We start from the raw sequence: 13489 nt of genomic DNA on the forward strand, positions 1-13489 counted from the left end.
CGACGAGGCGCTGGCGGCGGAGAAGAAGTCGGCGGCGGACTTGGAGGGGCACAAGGGGCGGCAGACGGAGTTCGACGCAGAGCTGGCGCGCCTTCGTGGAACGAACGGCACTCTTGCGTCGCAGCACGCCAGCCTCAAGTCCGAATACGAGCAGCTGAAGGAGGCCAACGACTCGCTAGTCGAGCAGGCCACCACTCTCTCTGGCGACCACGCAGCCGCGCTGGAGACCTATAGCGGCTTCGTACGCGCAGTCGAGGCAGAGCGCGACAAGAAGTTCGCGTCCCGGAAGGTCACGCCAGGCATGTTCCAGCGAGAGGCGATACTGGAGAACACGAGGAACACCGTAGCCTGCCTGCAGGACACGATGGATGCTCTGGATGAGCGGCTTTCAGAGGCGCACAAGGAGCTGTACGACAAGGAGCGGGAGCTGGAGAAGGTCGAGACGGCGGTGAAGGACGAGAGGAAGAAGGTCGAGACGTATCGGGCAGTTCTGCAAACACCGCTGACTACGCCTTCTCTGACAAACTCGAGTGGCCGGTCATCTCGGTCGCCGTCACTGACGCCGCCACCTGGGACTCCCTTAGAGCGTTCCAGCTAAGACTAACCCTGGCAAAATGGGCTTTTCTCCTCCATATTTCCGGGTATCCTCGTGCAACATCAGCTGCAATACAAGAGCACTAGCTTTTTGCTCTCGCGCGGACTACCGAGCCTGTTACAACTGTATCAGAAAGCCTCGAGAATTGCCAAGCGCGTCCGTTTGAGCGACATTCAAGGCGACATTGCTGAAGTCGCACAGCGAGCTTAACATTCACAAAGATGCTTACTTCCATAACACACTTGTATCAAAATTGTGTATGACAATATTCCAATGTCAAGTGTCGGGTTAGAATGATTACTCGTATTACTCGTATCTTCAACCAGATAAGAAACCGTTCTCTTATCACCTTATCTTTCACTGCCCCTTTTCCTCCGGCTACCTAGGGCTACCTCCTCTATATAAGTCTTGCGGCCCGATCGACGGCGCTCACATTGTCTCCGCCTACCTCGTCTCTGACGGCCTTCGTCATCTCGCCTCCGCCTACCTCGTCTCCGACGCCCTTCGTCATCGGCAACAAAAACAGCTGCCGGGAGAACGTTAATCGCGTGGCGGACGCGAAGCCGTTTCTTGTTTTGTATTCATTTATTCAATTGGAGAAGATATCATTTATATATAAGAGATGTGTGAAAGGGAAACGAAGATTGATCGAGTGTCCCCAAGTAGTACTTCAAGTCCTACACTGTATTCGATCTCCCATACATGCTTCACACGGGTATAACGTTGGTGATCAACTTGTGACCAGCCATGAGGGGTGCTGCAGATCTGATTTCAATCCTTCTCACAGACGGAGAGTACAGGTTAAAAGAGCAGCACTTCCTGCGCTGACTTATCCTCCTCCACGACTCGCTGCATACTCAGATAGCTGGAAAGAGATAAACGTAAAAAGCGGCGAACTCCCGAGCTGAAGCCAGATCTAATGCCGACAGCGCCAGTCGATAACAACGGCACCGTCCTCTTCTTCGAGGATACAGGTGCACCTCCTGGTTCTTCCACATACCTCACCGTAATTCTACTGCATGGGCTACTCTTCCACGGAGGTGAGCTATCCCATCTAATCATATCTGCGCCACTAACTCTCTTCGCCATCAGCGATATTCCAAAAGCTGGTTCCGCATGCCGCGTCAAATGATTTGCGACTGGTCCGTGTCAACCTACGAGATTATCCGGGATCTACCAAGTTCTCCGAGGAAGAGCTCGACGTGATCAAGAGTGGCGAGCCTGAAAAACAAGCAGGCGCTATGAAGGCGCAAGGGCAGCAGCTTGCAGCCTTTCTGCGGCATTTCGCGACAACATATGACATACCTCCGACTGCTCAAGCAGACGGAAAACTGGTCGGTGGCATGGCTCTTCTCACGTGGTCTATGAGCAACAATCTCGCGACGTCCTTGCTGGCCCACGCTGCATCCCTATCAGCAGAGACTCGCGAGGTGCTGAGTAATTATTTGCGCACGATTCTTCTTCTTGGTGAGTATATTAACACTCTTTCTGAACAAGATGATGACCGAGAGCGAGAAGATCCCGTGCTGGGCTCGACGTGTGGGGAGGGGGCCCCGCAGGGCTCGTATCATCCCTTCCGCGACGCGTCTCTGTCAATGGACGAGCGTATCGACTTCTCCGAAGTCTGGCTTTCGTACTATTTCTCGACGGTGGATGATTTCAAAAGCATCACACCCGAGGAACTCAGCGCTCGCTCACCCTTGCATGAGAGCTCGCTCGAGAGCCCACCTGACTCTTCCAAGACGCCGACGCTACTCCGCGTATCGAAGGAGGTGCGTTACGCCATCCGGGATCGCGACGCGTTCGTCCGCTCGAGCCTGCCCATCCTCCGCATCACTCCCAACGTCTTCCGTGAGAACTTTGAGCGGGCGCTATTCCGGACGGATGGGACAATGCCGGCGATCAGAATCGTGTACGCGTGGTGCGACGAGACGATGGGCGACTCTATCTCTGCTGCCAAGTTTACATGGGACAGGCTGGAGGCATCTCGAGCCGAGGGGAGTCGTTTTCGCGACATTGAGTTTTGCAGATTGGATGGATGCAATCACATCGTGAGTGTACCGCCGGCTTTCTCGTTGTCTCAAGGTTGAGCTTTGCACCAGCCGCATTGGGACTACCCGGAGAAAATCATCCGCCTTTTCACTACGCGCGCTTAGCTGCCTCTATAGTAATCTCGGGTTTCTGATTAGTGGATCAATATCAAAGATTTCAAGCGACCCGCAGCACATCTTAGTCAGAGACGACTCACGAGATTACTTAGTCTGCCAGTAGCCAAGCTGCACCGTGGCGGCGCTGTAGAGCGCGTCAAGCGCTTTGATACTACAAGGCTTTCAAAGGGTTTTAGAAAGACAAGATTGATATTCGTGTTGCTTCTTGCTGCTTTCTAGGACTGAAAGGGTTGAATGTGGACAGGCTAGCACAAGGTCCAAGGCTCCTCTCCGGCCACGAGACATGAATGCCGGAAATAGTCAACTTGGGAATTCTGTTGCCCGAGAGATTTGGCAAGGCTTGCCCTGGCACACAGTCATGTCAGCACGACAAATAACTGTGACGAGAGAGACCCTTACGACGAAGTGCGAACCAACAACTTCACGAGCCCAGCGATGTATGCACCGCCGAATATCGAACAAAACTGCGAATTTCAAGCTTGCAAGACGCGCCGCAATTCGAGATGACATTGAGTGTGTAAATATCAAGCTGCCGAACAAGATCCCTCTTCTTGCCAGTGCAGCGGCATGGCGTAAAAGGGTAACCCTAACCTCAGCCAAGTACAGCGCCACAAAGTCCTCGGGGTATTCCGTACTTTGCACTCCGCTTGAATTAAAGTTACCTGTTTGGAATGCGCAACCTTGTAACTTACGCCAACTACATGCCCACCCAAACGCTCTTCATCCTATGGCAGACAGCTCAATGTCTCGTTGTACACTTTTCGAGGGATGTTTGCTTTCTTATTTGCTGTGTCTTTGAGGATGGGACACCACGCAGATCAACGGGGTGATGAACGTATGTACAATAAAACTTGGGACCTCTGACATGAACAAGTTCGTCTTGCTTCCACACTGCTGACAGGAAATCGGGCTGTGAAAATGGCTGAAGCGTTATCACACCTCCTTGAACCCGCATATTCCTGTTCCTCGCCGGCTGTGTCTGGCCTGGCTTTGAGATGAACCCGGTTCTCGAGCGCGATCTCTCCCCGCGATCGCTGCCAGCCGCTGTCGTTTCCGGAAGAGCTATTGCCAGTGACGTGACCTACCGGCCGTTAGCGCGTCGCGGCTGACTTGTTGAACTTCTCAAGTTAGCGCTCATGTTCTAGAGGATAAATAGGCTTGGGATGCGTCCAGGCAACCCAGCTGTGCTCTTGCTTTCGACTTCCATCCTATACCCCATATACCCCATATACCCACTTCTATCTTGTATACGATGTTGACCATCGCTTTCGTTACCTCTGCCCTCGCCCTCATCTCCGCCGCCTCTCCATCTCCCCTGCAAGGCCGCGGCGTCCGGATCGCCCTGCAGAAGCGCGATGGGCTCTCCTCCGTCGCCGAGATCATCGACATATCTACCCTCTTAGCTGCTCTTGACAGGACCAACTCGTACGTTGCGTGACTCATTGTGCGCCTTCCTGTAAACTGACCCCTTCTAAGCAAATTTGCAAACGGGTTGGCGGCCTACGAAGCTAACACTGGCGAGGCTCATCCACTCACAATCCCCTCGAACCTCGACGGCTTTGGCGACAACGGGGATGACAGCACATTAAAACGTCGAGCCGCCACTGCGAAGGGAACTGAACCTCTGACCGACGACAACAGCGGCGAGCTTTGGCAGGGCGCGCTTACAGTCGGTACACCAGCCAAGACTTTCACCGTCCAGTTCGATACCGGCAGCAGCGATCTCTTCGTACCTGGCCCATCATGCACCAGTTCGAACTGCCAAGGGCACGCCAAATATAGCCCCTCGAGTAGCTCGACCTCCGCGGATGCAGGCAAGACATTCAATCTCCAGTATGGATCCGGGTCTGTCCAGGGCGATCAGTATAATGACACGGTATCGATTTCGGGACTGACGGTAAGCTATGGCTAGCGCGTTCACATTATGCTGTCACAGCTAATTCTACGTGTAGGCGACGAAGCAGAGGCTGGGCGCGGCCTCAGCATACTCGTCCTCCTTTGCCCCGAAGAACTTCCCTGCGGACGGACTCATGGGGATGGCGTATCAGTCTATCTCGGAATACAACTCCCCTCCCGTGTTTCAATCGCTCGTCGCGCAGAAGCAAATCTCGACACCTGTCTTCTCGTTCAAGCTCTCCAGCTCTGGTGCCGAACTCTTGCTTGGTGGCGCTGATAGCAATCTTTACACTGGTGGCTTCACCTACGTACCAGTTACGACTCAGGTGAGAGCATATCTCAAAGTCCATTCAATAGCCTCTGATTACGTCTTTCTAGGGTTATTGGCAAGTGAAGCTAGACGCGGTCTCGGTCAACAGCTCTACCCCTGTCAAGAACGTGCAGTCAGTCATCGACACCGGTACAACTCTCATCGTCGCCAATGCATCCCAGGTCAAACAGTTCTACGCTACCATCCCGGGCTCCAAGGATGCGTCGTCGACTGTCGCTCCGGGCTATTACACCTTCCCCTGCTCCTCTACGCAGCATGTCAGCCTCACCTTCAGCGGCAAGAACTTCACGATCAATCCGTCGCTCTTCAATCTCGGTCGGGTCAGCAGCAACTCCAGTGACTGCGTCGGTGCCGTCGTCGGATCGAGCTCGCTCTCATTCTGGGTTGTGGGCGACACCTTCTTGCAGAACGTGTACTCTACGTTCGACCTAGGGAACAACCGGGTGGGCTTCGCAACCTTGAAGTGATATTGTTGTTGGGCGAGGGCAATATAAATTTTGTTTCGTTTTCTGACTTCTCCTGCGAGACTTGGTTGGAGTATTGAACAGTATTGACGCGCTAATCATTCGCTTTCACGACCAAGTACAGATGAAGTCAACTCTTTGCTCGTGACATGATAGGACGAGCTATGCTATGCGGTAATTAGTTAGTCACCTCGCGAAAGATGGACAAGAAGAGGCCAAAAGATGAGTTGTTCCAGGTCGCCTGACGTCGATGCTGAGTACGGAAGAACAGGTTGATGGGCTTCCGAGCCGATTTCAGTCAGCTACTAGGCAGGCCAAAAAGGATGTCCCTAACCTCAGGTCGACAATTACTGCGCTAACTACAGATAGCCAGCGTTAATCTCCGTATACGTACGGCATGAACTCTATGTCGAATGATACCAGGAGGCGTGGCATCAACGAGGTCACACGGCACATATAGACACTTGCGAGCCCCAACCTGCCACCTATGTAACTCGGCTCCCACCGCCTCCCACAGCAGCAGGGATTACATGACTGACAAGCAGGCTTACAGCCGTCTGGCATCGCCGGAGAGGACGCAAGCAGAGCCACAGAACCCACTCACGCTCCGCTTCACTGAGGCAGAGTGGAAAGCATTGAGGAAACTGAGGGTACATTGCTCGCTCGTTTACGCGACTATCACCCAGTGACCATGTCACTTCCTTGTAGCCTTTACTTCCCGAGATTCGCCGCATCGCCTACGATGGCTCGGATACACCCAAGACGTTTTCCATCTGGGGAGTCACGATCGACCCTATGGACCCTGCAGCCGACGCCAGGGCGAGCGTGGTACTCGTGAAGTTTCTGCGCGCACGGTGAGCACCGTCTCGCATTCTGCCCCTGACGTCATCGTCTGAACGCAGTCCCAAACCCAATGGCAGGAAGCTTGATGTTGGCGCGACGAAGACGCTCTTGATTGATCTTCTCCGCTGGAGGCAGGAAGTCAACATTGACGAGCTTGTTAAGAGAACCTTTCCTCCGTTTAAGATGTGCATCGTCGCGTTTGGCAAGGACAAGGCGGGGCGTCCTGTGATGTGCGTGATCCCCCCCCCCTTTCAAAAAAAGAGACGACATGCGAGCTGATATTTGTCTCATTTCGGAATTGGCAGATATTCTCAGGTCGACTCAGGGTCGGGGAGATACTTGAGGAAGGAGCTCGAGGAGGACTCAAAGACCGTCATTCTGTGAGAGATTGCCATGCTCGTAATCACGGACCGCTGATTGCATGGCAGGCGGGCAGCACGCAACTGGGAAAATTCCGTCCGGAAGCTGGACTACGAGTCCGTGGACAGAATGACACGAGTGATAGACGTAGGGCCAGTATTGCCTGAAAACGGGAGCAAGAGCCAGCCTCAAACTAACGCAGCGTATAAACGTGTTGTCAAGGACTACTATCCTGACTTCTTGGTACGCGTATTGCCGGCTCCTCTGAAGACCTGCTGCTCATACCGGCTTTGAGAATAGGGCTCCGTTGTCGCGATCAACGCCCCGTCCGGGCTGGTCACGTCTACACGCATCTCATCGTTCTTCGGAACGCCCAAAGATGGTGCGATACAGTGGGTGGGCAAGGGCCAGGGGACGATAGCTAAGAAGCTGCTCAAGATCATCGATGCAGACCAGCTCCCGAAGCAATATGGGGGAGAGGCTGACGGGTTCTCTTGGCCAGAGCTTGGGTCGCCGAGCACGCAGGTCGATGCGGCCGCCGAGAAGAGAGTATAGCCTGTTTCCGAGTCAAGTGAGAATGTGTTTATAGCCATCTCTCGAGTCTCGCGATATGGTCTGCGATATAAGAAGTTAACTATCATAATTGGAATCAAGCAAATGTACTCTATGCTTTGTTATCTCAATGTTTCTAGTCTACCAGATTATCCAGGAGATTTTTGCTGGCCAGCGAGCGCATCGTTTGCCGGATTCAGTTGTGCTCAGGTCACGCGCCATCACTGCAAGCGGCAACGGTGTCCTAATCATTCGACCATGTTATCAGCAGTTTGTAAAGATAGACAGATGGGCTTGGTCGGTCCAGGCAGCTAACTGCACTGCCTCCTTGGATCACCAGCCTCTCCTTCAGGACACTGCGGCGTCAGATAGGCAGCTCATATAGATAGTCGTAAGCTCCGGCTTGCCGCCTACGTAACTCAGCTCTCAGCTCTCACCATCCTCCACAGCAGCAGAGACCACAGCCATGACTGCCAATCAGTCTCACAACCCGGCGACGTCAGATGTCTCCTCCGAGAAGGCGCAGTCAGAGCCGCAGAACCAACTTACGCAGCGCTTCACTGAGGCAGAGTGGAATGCACTGAGAAGATTGAGGGTATGTTGCTTGCTCATTGACACGGCTACGACCTAATGACTGCATCCCTTCCTTGCAGCCCATGCTTCCTGAAATCCGCCGCCTCGCATATGAAAGCGATACGCCCAAGACATTCTCTATATGGGGTGTCACTATAGACCCGACAGACCCTGCAGCCGACGCCAGAGTGAGCGTAGTGCTGATGAAATTCTTGCGTGCGCGGTGAGTTTACGGTCTTAGCTCCTGCCTTGACGTCATCACCTAAACAGTATCTCGACGTAAATTGCAGGAAGCTCGATGTTGGCTCCACGAAGACGCTTCTGATCGAGCTTCTCCGCTGGAGGCAAGAGGTCAATATCGATGAGCTTGTGAACAGAGAGTTTCCGCGGCCCAGATCTCCCGCCGTCAAATTTGGCAAGGACAAAGCAGGGCGCCCAGTATTGTATGTTATACTTCCTCAATCCCTCAATAATGTGCGGACCGCATCTCAAACACAACAGGTACAATCAAATCACCGTTGAGGCTATAAAACGAATGTGGGTCGACCTCGATGAGGATTCAAAGGCTGTAATTCAGTAGGTAGCTGCCATATCTTTGGCGGCGATGGCTGACCGCACTACAGGCAGACGACGCGAAATCTGGAGAAACTCGCCCGGTATCTGGACTACGAGTCCGTGGACCAGGTGACGCGAGTGGCAGACATGGAGTCGATGTCAGCCGACGACTTCACCAACAACAGACCTCCTAATGCGGTACTTGCTCGCATCGTGAGCAACTACTACCCCAACCTTTCGGTCCGTGCACTCCCGGCATTTTTGGGTCCCACTCACACGATATTATGTATAGGCCCACAGGCTTGCGGTCAACGCACCGCTCCTTCTATCCATGTTTGCGCGCGTCTCTTCGTTTTTCGTCACTCCCGAAGATGGTACAATGCGATTCGTGGGGAGAGGCAAGGAGACGGTTGCCAAGAAGCTGCTCGAAATCATCGATGCTGAGCAGCTGCCGAAGCAATACGGAGGGAAAGCTGATGGATTTTTTTGGCCAACGGCGGACGCTACTCAGCTAATCCAAACGACCGCGCAAATCAATGCGGCTATTGAGAAGAGGGTGTAAAGTCCAGGTGGAGTTATACCGATAGCTGTTTCCAGGTCTCGCTTATCTGATATACGTTCTGCCATTCATCCCCATGGGCCTACACCCAGACTATTCAGCTTCATGAAGAGCTTAATTTAGTGAAAGACAGCTTTTAGGGACTCAGTATAACCTGAGCATATGTAAACTACAACCTCCGTCGAACCAAGGCTTTTCTCGGGTTACATTCGCTCTAATTACGCGGCGTATGGCTCGGCCCATATTATCTCAGACTCCAGCTCGCAGGCACCGAGAGCCCGGGGCCTTATAGTCTGATTTTATTGCTTAATTCGCCCGCCACACACACTACGATGGCCGCCTCTTTCCCAATCACTGGAGATAAATCAAGGTCAGTTGCGTGACCGAACATGATTAGATTCGATCCTCGCCTCGTCTGGCACCTCGTTTTGTGGTTGCTCCTCATGCTCTATCCGTGTCTCCATCGAATTATGACCGAGTACGAGGGTCGGGATCCGTATCCGCGAGAGAGAGAAGAGGCTGTCGACATCCTTCAGCACAAATTTCGGAGTTTGTGGACCGCGCTCTGGGATGTCAGGGTGCCCTTCTTGCATCATTCGACCTCCAACAAGATCGACGAAGGCTTTCCTGTTCCATGCTCTCTTTACAAATGTATCATCGACTGCTAGCTGTATCGTACTCATTTATGTTTGTGCCTAAGAATTTCATCGATTATCACGGATAGAGCATGAGGAGCAACCACAAAACGTATTTCTGTTTTACGATAAACTTGAGCTTAGAGCTTAGTCACCAGTCGAGAGCTGGCAGTCACGCACCGTCATCTCTTCGCGTCGTCCGATGTCGGACGACAGCAGTTCCTCCTTACTGTATCCACAGAAGTACGTGTCTGCGACTGCGTTCAGGACCGCCGAGACAAACCCATTCTCCCACAGCCTGTGCCATGCATCATCGCCGACTGTCCTTAGCCCAATGAGCAGTTCCCTTCGCTTGAGGTAGTCAGAGTGTTCCCAGTCTGCATGCAGGGACGCGAGCAGCTGGGCCCACCTGGGCGGGCGGATCAATTATGGACTCATTGTGGTGCAGGGAGGGTTCCTTTGAAAGAGGTCCCGGGTAGTGCATGGTCGCGAAGAGTTTGCTGAAGTTTTCGGCAGTCATGGTTAGCTGCTGCGATGAGTCGCTGTTGGTATCGACGAGCAGTCAGAATATAAGTCAGTGATAAACTTACCGAAGAGGATGGCAACGGGAGTCGCAATACACGGGGAGTCTAGACAGCGTGCGCGTCTCACCACGTACTGCGGGACATCTTGACTAAGTAGTGACACGCCGCCAACATGCCGCCCTGGCGACCCAAATAGCTCAAAAATCTCGCACCAGAGTTTTGAAGATGTGGATAGCGCACCTTGCATTTGTGTTCCAAGACAGGTCAGGATGAGCGAATTGGGCGAATTGGACATGTCTCACCGCCATCAAAGTTTGAAATTGATCCGCTCTGTGACGTAACCCACAGCAAAGAGGACACAACGAACAAGTCATGCTATTCGTGAGCACGATGCTAAGACCTAGACGTAGCAAAGGCCGATAATATACACCATAAAAAGCGTGCTGAATTTTCCATCGACCCAGCTGTTAACTCTACGGAAGGAACGGCATACAGTACACTAACTCGATACTAATGCGCTTCTGAAGATGGGATGCTCAAGCCCACCGGCCGAGTAAAGCCATGATGCCGCAACCAGACAGCATGCAGACGAGGGCGTATGCTAGCTTCCGGTTTGACGCGGCCATCATGTCTTTGTTGAAGAGGAACTCATGGGCGAGAAGCTGTCGTCGGTCATTTTATTTAGCCCGTGAGACTTTTATAAGACGGAAGCAGCTAACCTCGACAAGACCGGTGTAGATCAAGATGCCAGCGCTGAAAGCGTCGAGAATTCCGCTGACGATACTCGCGGTTGTACTGTCCGGGTTGTACGTCGTGCGGACTCCCAGACCGATCGCAATGCCTAAATGCACAGGATCAGTATACGAGTTTTGTAAGTGAGATGTTAAGACATACCCAGAGGAGTGGTGATACCGTAGAGAAACGCGCCGATGAGGGGAACGAACATGTACTTCTGGGGCAATTCCATGTATGCAAGCCGGGAGCCAACTCCAAGTCCCTCAAATGTTTCTGCGATTGGCGATCAGCCACTACCCAGAAGGCATATGTTCCATACCACTCACGATGGAAGATAATGACGACGAACAGGGTGATGAACTCGTCCGTGACGGCAAGCGTCAGCCCGATGAGCACACTGCGAGCACATGTTTAAAGCTGGAACAGAAATGAGCGAGACCATTCGTACCTGTGCAGTAAGACACCGAACTCGAGGATGGCAACACCTATGATTTGCGTCAGTGGAGAGTCAACGACGCTGCTCGGCTGGCTGGTGAGCACAGCCAGCTCGGCATCATGCTCGCGGGGACTCTTCTCAGAGAGGCCATCTTTCTCAGAAGGGACATTCAAGGCATCAATTTCGTCGCCGGGAACATTGCGGTCGCGGCGTTGCGTCTCAGGCTCTGGACCATGGGCAGCATGCGAACCAAGATCATGGCCGTGCGGATCGTGCGAGATACCAATGGAAGCGAGCTTGGCGGTACCCCAGCGGAAGGCGACCAGCTCGACAATGAATATCATGAAGATACTGAGCATTGCGATGGCCAGTGCATAGGGCTGTAGTAATATTGTAATCAGAGCTAGGCATAGCCCAGGACGGGAAGGACGTACGTAGACGCCCCATGCAGGGTTGAGACACGGCGAACCAAGCTCATCGAGAGCAGGGTCGAGGAGGTGGATGAATGCCGTAGCGATCTAGAATATTTTTAACGATAGCTCGCGACAAAGACCTGATCACTCACGATAACACCGCTACCGAAGTATTTGGCAAACTCGAAAACGCCCTTGGGCACACGAGGAGCCAGCCACCTTGAGCGACGGGAAAGAACCGGGAAGAAAGCACCAAACATCGAACCGATCATGACGATGAAGACGGACGCGATGCGGAGGCCGGTGCTACCAGTGTCTCCGCCGCCAGAACCGCAATTAACGCTATCGTCGCGGGCGAGCAGCGCCGCCATATATTCTCGGCGAGTGAGAACCATGATGTTTCGTTGGCGATGAGATGATGCTATGGTTTTGGTAGGTCGTAAGGCGCCCTATGGTCGAGCGAGCAGGGAAAGGGACGTGGGCAGTCCGAGAGGTTGCGACCGCCGTTTAGCGCACGGGCGCGGATAGGTTATATACATCTCATCAGAGGTAGGATCACCGTACCTGACCAAGAATCCGATTTCGGCCAGAAGTTCGGCCGTGGTAGGTTGACGGAACGGCAGCTCGTCCATGACTGCGACGGTACACTGTCTTGCGTGGACCACATGGACCTTGAAAATTAGGACCGTGTGGATAGAAGGTATGTTTCAATCTGCAATCGCAACACACTGCGCCGCTTGCCGTGCCGTACTTGACAGATCGTGTGGCTCCTAGGGTCGACTGAAGATACCGCAGCTATCTTTCAACCAGCGTTCAGTCCCAGAGATCTTCAAGTGGTCTCAGAAGACACACCTCCTAGACACAGCCCGCCATGATCCTCGCACGGCGGAGCACATCATAAAAATATCTGTCGTACAAGGGCATGGTGCCTGGTGTCGTGTTACCTGCCGTATCTTGCCGCCATTAATCGACGAGGACCTCAGCAGTCATGAGCGCGTCATCTAACGCCCGTCTCCGAGAAATTCTCTTCTTGCACCTCGTGTTGAGCCCGCAGCCTTCGCCGGGGCGGAGAGCACGCTCCGCCCGAGATCATGCTGTGGAATAGGTGGCGGCGGGGACGGCGGCGCCGGACACCACTATGGCAGCACTTCTTCAGAAGTCCCCGCGGTGCACAGGGCTGCAAATGGGACAGTTAGCACTTGGAGGTTACAGGATGTACCTCGATCTTACCCGCGTATAAGGATAGCACTGACGCTGCCATGGCTGTCGAACTTCTCGGTAGTGTTCAGCCAGCGGTACCTGCATTAATTCGAACAGCTTACGGTCTGGAAAGAGAAATTTGTATACGAACACTTCCTTCGGGCCGAAATTGGTGAACAAGATTGTTGTTTCTTACATTGCAAGATTGAGAGCTAAGAGACGTAAATGGTGGAAATGGTGACATAACTCAAGCGGTCGCAAGTTGAAGACGCGAAATGCCATCCGGCAACTACGCGGATCAGATGCGCCCGATGGCGCTAAGGAAAGTAATTACTGCCGAGCCCGCGCCTCTTCTCTGTCTCCGTGAAGATAGACCGCACACCCGAAGTGGAGGCCTCAGAGTCCCGCGCTACTGTGCTCTGCTGTTACCGGTCTCCTGTTTATTGACATTTCTTCTCTTCACGGCTGAATTTCACGCTAGTGCAGTTGCTCGATGGCCGTCATCGAGCTTGGAGTACCTGAAAGGTCGCGCATTTTTAGCCCTGACACAGCAAAAACCTCCATGTTTCAATCAGACTCTATCTAGAGCTCCTCTAAGCTCAAGCGGAGATGGACTCTTCTCTCCTGCCGACTGGCCGAGCCAACGGCAC

The 13489-nt window shown here is 53.2% G+C and overlaps 6 protein-coding genes across 6 annotated transcripts; 5 read left to right on the forward strand and 1 right to left on the reverse strand.

The window, feature by feature from the left end:
- Positions 1 to 7: 7 nt before the first annotated feature.
- PHACADRAFT_201001 (uncharacterized protein) lies at positions 8 to 598 on the forward strand (the record flags this gene model as incomplete). Its single annotated transcript, XM_007401284.1, has 1 exon — positions 8 to 598. A coding segment is annotated over one exon (591 nt), but the record flags the coding sequence as incomplete, so codon positions are not given.
- Positions 599 to 1454: 856 nt separating this feature from the next.
- Positions 1455 to 2803, forward strand: PHACADRAFT_264726 (uncharacterized protein). The gene is made up of 4 exons (XM_007401285.1): positions 1455 to 1635; positions 1688 to 2062; positions 2114 to 2646; positions 2698 to 2803. Exons 1-4 carry the CDS (start codon positions 1515 to 1517, stop codon positions 2749 to 2751), a joined length of 1083 nt encoding a protein of 360 aa, XP_007401347.1. The 5' UTR covers positions 1455 to 1514; the 3' UTR covers positions 2752 to 2803.
- Positions 2804 to 3993: 1190 nt separating this feature from the next.
- PHACADRAFT_213911 (uncharacterized protein) lies at positions 3994 to 5533 on the forward strand. Its single transcript, XM_007401286.1, has 4 exons — positions 3994 to 4188; positions 4240 to 4660; positions 4716 to 4985; positions 5038 to 5533. The coding sequence occupies exons 1-4, from the start codon at positions 4016 to 4018 to the stop codon at positions 5455 to 5457; spliced, it is 1284 nt and encodes a 427-aa protein (XP_007401348.1). The 5' UTR covers positions 3994 to 4015; the 3' UTR covers positions 5458 to 5533.
- A 229-nt stretch (positions 5534 to 5762) lies between these two features.
- On the forward strand, positions 5763 to 7386 carry PHACADRAFT_213912 (uncharacterized protein). Its single transcript, XM_007401287.1, has 6 exons — positions 5763 to 6104; positions 6163 to 6308; positions 6375 to 6527; positions 6603 to 6677; positions 6726 to 6900; positions 6958 to 7386. The coding sequence occupies exons 1-6, from the start codon at positions 5868 to 5870 to the stop codon at positions 7210 to 7212; spliced, it is 1041 nt and encodes a 346-aa protein (XP_007401349.1). The 5' UTR covers positions 5763 to 5867; the 3' UTR covers positions 7213 to 7386.
- A 170-nt stretch (positions 7387 to 7556) lies between these two features.
- PHACADRAFT_264728 (uncharacterized protein) lies at positions 7557 to 9087 on the forward strand. Its single transcript, XM_007401288.1, has 8 exons — positions 7557 to 7600; positions 7659 to 7804; positions 7863 to 8005; positions 8073 to 8225; positions 8284 to 8358; positions 8406 to 8577; positions 8630 to 8906; positions 8989 to 9087. Exons 2-7 carry the CDS (start codon positions 7676 to 7678, stop codon positions 8897 to 8899), a joined length of 942 nt encoding a protein of 313 aa, XP_007401350.1. The 5' UTR covers positions 7557 to 7600; positions 7659 to 7675; the 3' UTR covers positions 8900 to 8906; positions 8989 to 9087.
- A 1335-nt stretch (positions 9088 to 10422) lies between these two features.
- On the reverse strand, positions 10423 to 12125 carry PHACADRAFT_264732 (uncharacterized protein). Its single transcript, XM_007401289.1, has 7 exons — positions 11792 to 12125; positions 11661 to 11744; positions 11239 to 11606; positions 11117 to 11187; positions 10950 to 11063; positions 10775 to 10896; positions 10423 to 10717 (listed from the first exon to the last, which is right to left on the reverse strand). The coding sequence occupies exons 1-7, from the start codon at positions 12032 to 12034 to the stop codon at positions 10592 to 10594; spliced, it is 1128 nt and encodes a 375-aa protein (XP_007401351.1). The 5' UTR covers positions 12035 to 12125; the 3' UTR covers positions 10423 to 10591.
- Between the last annotated feature and the right edge of the window lie 1364 nt (positions 12126 to 13489).

This window comes from Phanerochaete carnosa (genome assembly GCF_000300595.1).
Source record: "Phanerochaete carnosa HHB-10118-sp unplaced genomic scaffold PHACAscaffold_12, whole genome shotgun sequence".
NCBI classification, from domain to species: domain Eukaryota; kingdom Fungi; phylum Basidiomycota; class Agaricomycetes; order Polyporales; family Phanerochaetaceae; genus Phanerochaete; species Phanerochaete carnosa.

What these genes read in the sequence shown, in the direction of transcription:
- PHACADRAFT_213911 (XM_007401286.1), top strand. Translation starts at nt 4,016, where the DNA reads ATGTTGACCATCGCTTTCGTTACCTCTGCCCTCGCCCTCATCTCCGCC. An exon ending in GCTCTTGACAGGACCAACTC is followed by an intron (nt 4,189 to 4,239) that starts GTACGTTGCGTG and finishes ACCCCTTCTAAG; the next exon opens with CAAATTTGCAAACGGGTTGG. An exon ending in ACGTACCAGTTACGACTCAG is followed by an intron (nt 4,986 to 5,037) that starts GTGAGAGCATAT and finishes ACGTCTTTCTAG; the next exon opens with GGTTATTGGCAAGTGAAGCT.
- PHACADRAFT_264728 (XM_007401288.1), top strand. Translation starts at nt 7,676, where the DNA reads ATGACTGCCAATCAGTCTCACAACCCGGCGACGTCAGATGTCTCCTCC. An exon ending in ATGAAATTCTTGCGTGCGCG is followed by an intron (nt 8,006 to 8,072) that starts GTGAGTTTACGG and finishes CGTAAATTGCAG; the next exon opens with GAAGCTCGATGTTGGCTCCA. An exon ending in GATTCAAAGGCTGTAATTCA is followed by an intron (nt 8,359 to 8,405) that starts GTAGGTAGCTGC and finishes ACCGCACTACAG; the next exon opens with GCAGACGACGCGAAATCTGG.
- PHACADRAFT_264726 (XM_007401285.1), top strand. Translation starts at nt 1,515, where the DNA reads ATGCCGACAGCGCCAGTCGATAACAACGGCACCGTCCTCTTCTTCGAG. An exon ending in GCGCACGATTCTTCTTCTTG is followed by an intron (nt 2,063 to 2,113) that starts GTGAGTATATTA and finishes GAGAGCGAGAAG; the next exon opens with ATCCCGTGCTGGGCTCGACG. An exon ending in TGGATGGATGCAATCACATC is followed by an intron (nt 2,647 to 2,697) that starts GTGAGTGTACCG and finishes GCTTTGCACCAG; the next exon opens with CCGCATTGGGACTACCCGGA.
- PHACADRAFT_213912 (XM_007401287.1), top strand. Translation starts at nt 5,868, where the DNA reads ATGATACCAGGAGGCGTGGCATCAACGAGGTCACACGGCACATATAGA. An exon ending in GTGAAGTTTCTGCGCGCACG is followed by an intron (nt 6,309 to 6,374) that starts GTGAGCACCGTC and finishes ACCCAATGGCAG; the next exon opens with GAAGCTTGATGTTGGCGCGA. An exon ending in ACTACTATCCTGACTTCTTG is followed by an intron (nt 6,901 to 6,957) that starts GTACGCGTATTG and finishes CTTTGAGAATAG; the next exon opens with GGCTCCGTTGTCGCGATCAA.
- PHACADRAFT_264732 (XM_007401289.1), bottom strand. Translation starts at nt 12,034, where the DNA reads ATGGTTCTCACTCGCCGAGAATATATGGCGGCGCTGCTCGCCCGCGAC. An exon ending in ACCCTGCATGGGGCGTCTAC is followed by an intron (nt 11,607 to 11,660) that starts GTACGTCCTTCC and finishes ATATTACTACAG; the next exon opens with CCCTATGCACTGGCCATCGC. An exon ending in CGTCGTCATTATCTTCCATC is followed by an intron (nt 11,064 to 11,116) that starts GTGAGTGGTATG and finishes CGCCAATCGCAG; the next exon opens with AAACATTTGAGGGACTTGGA.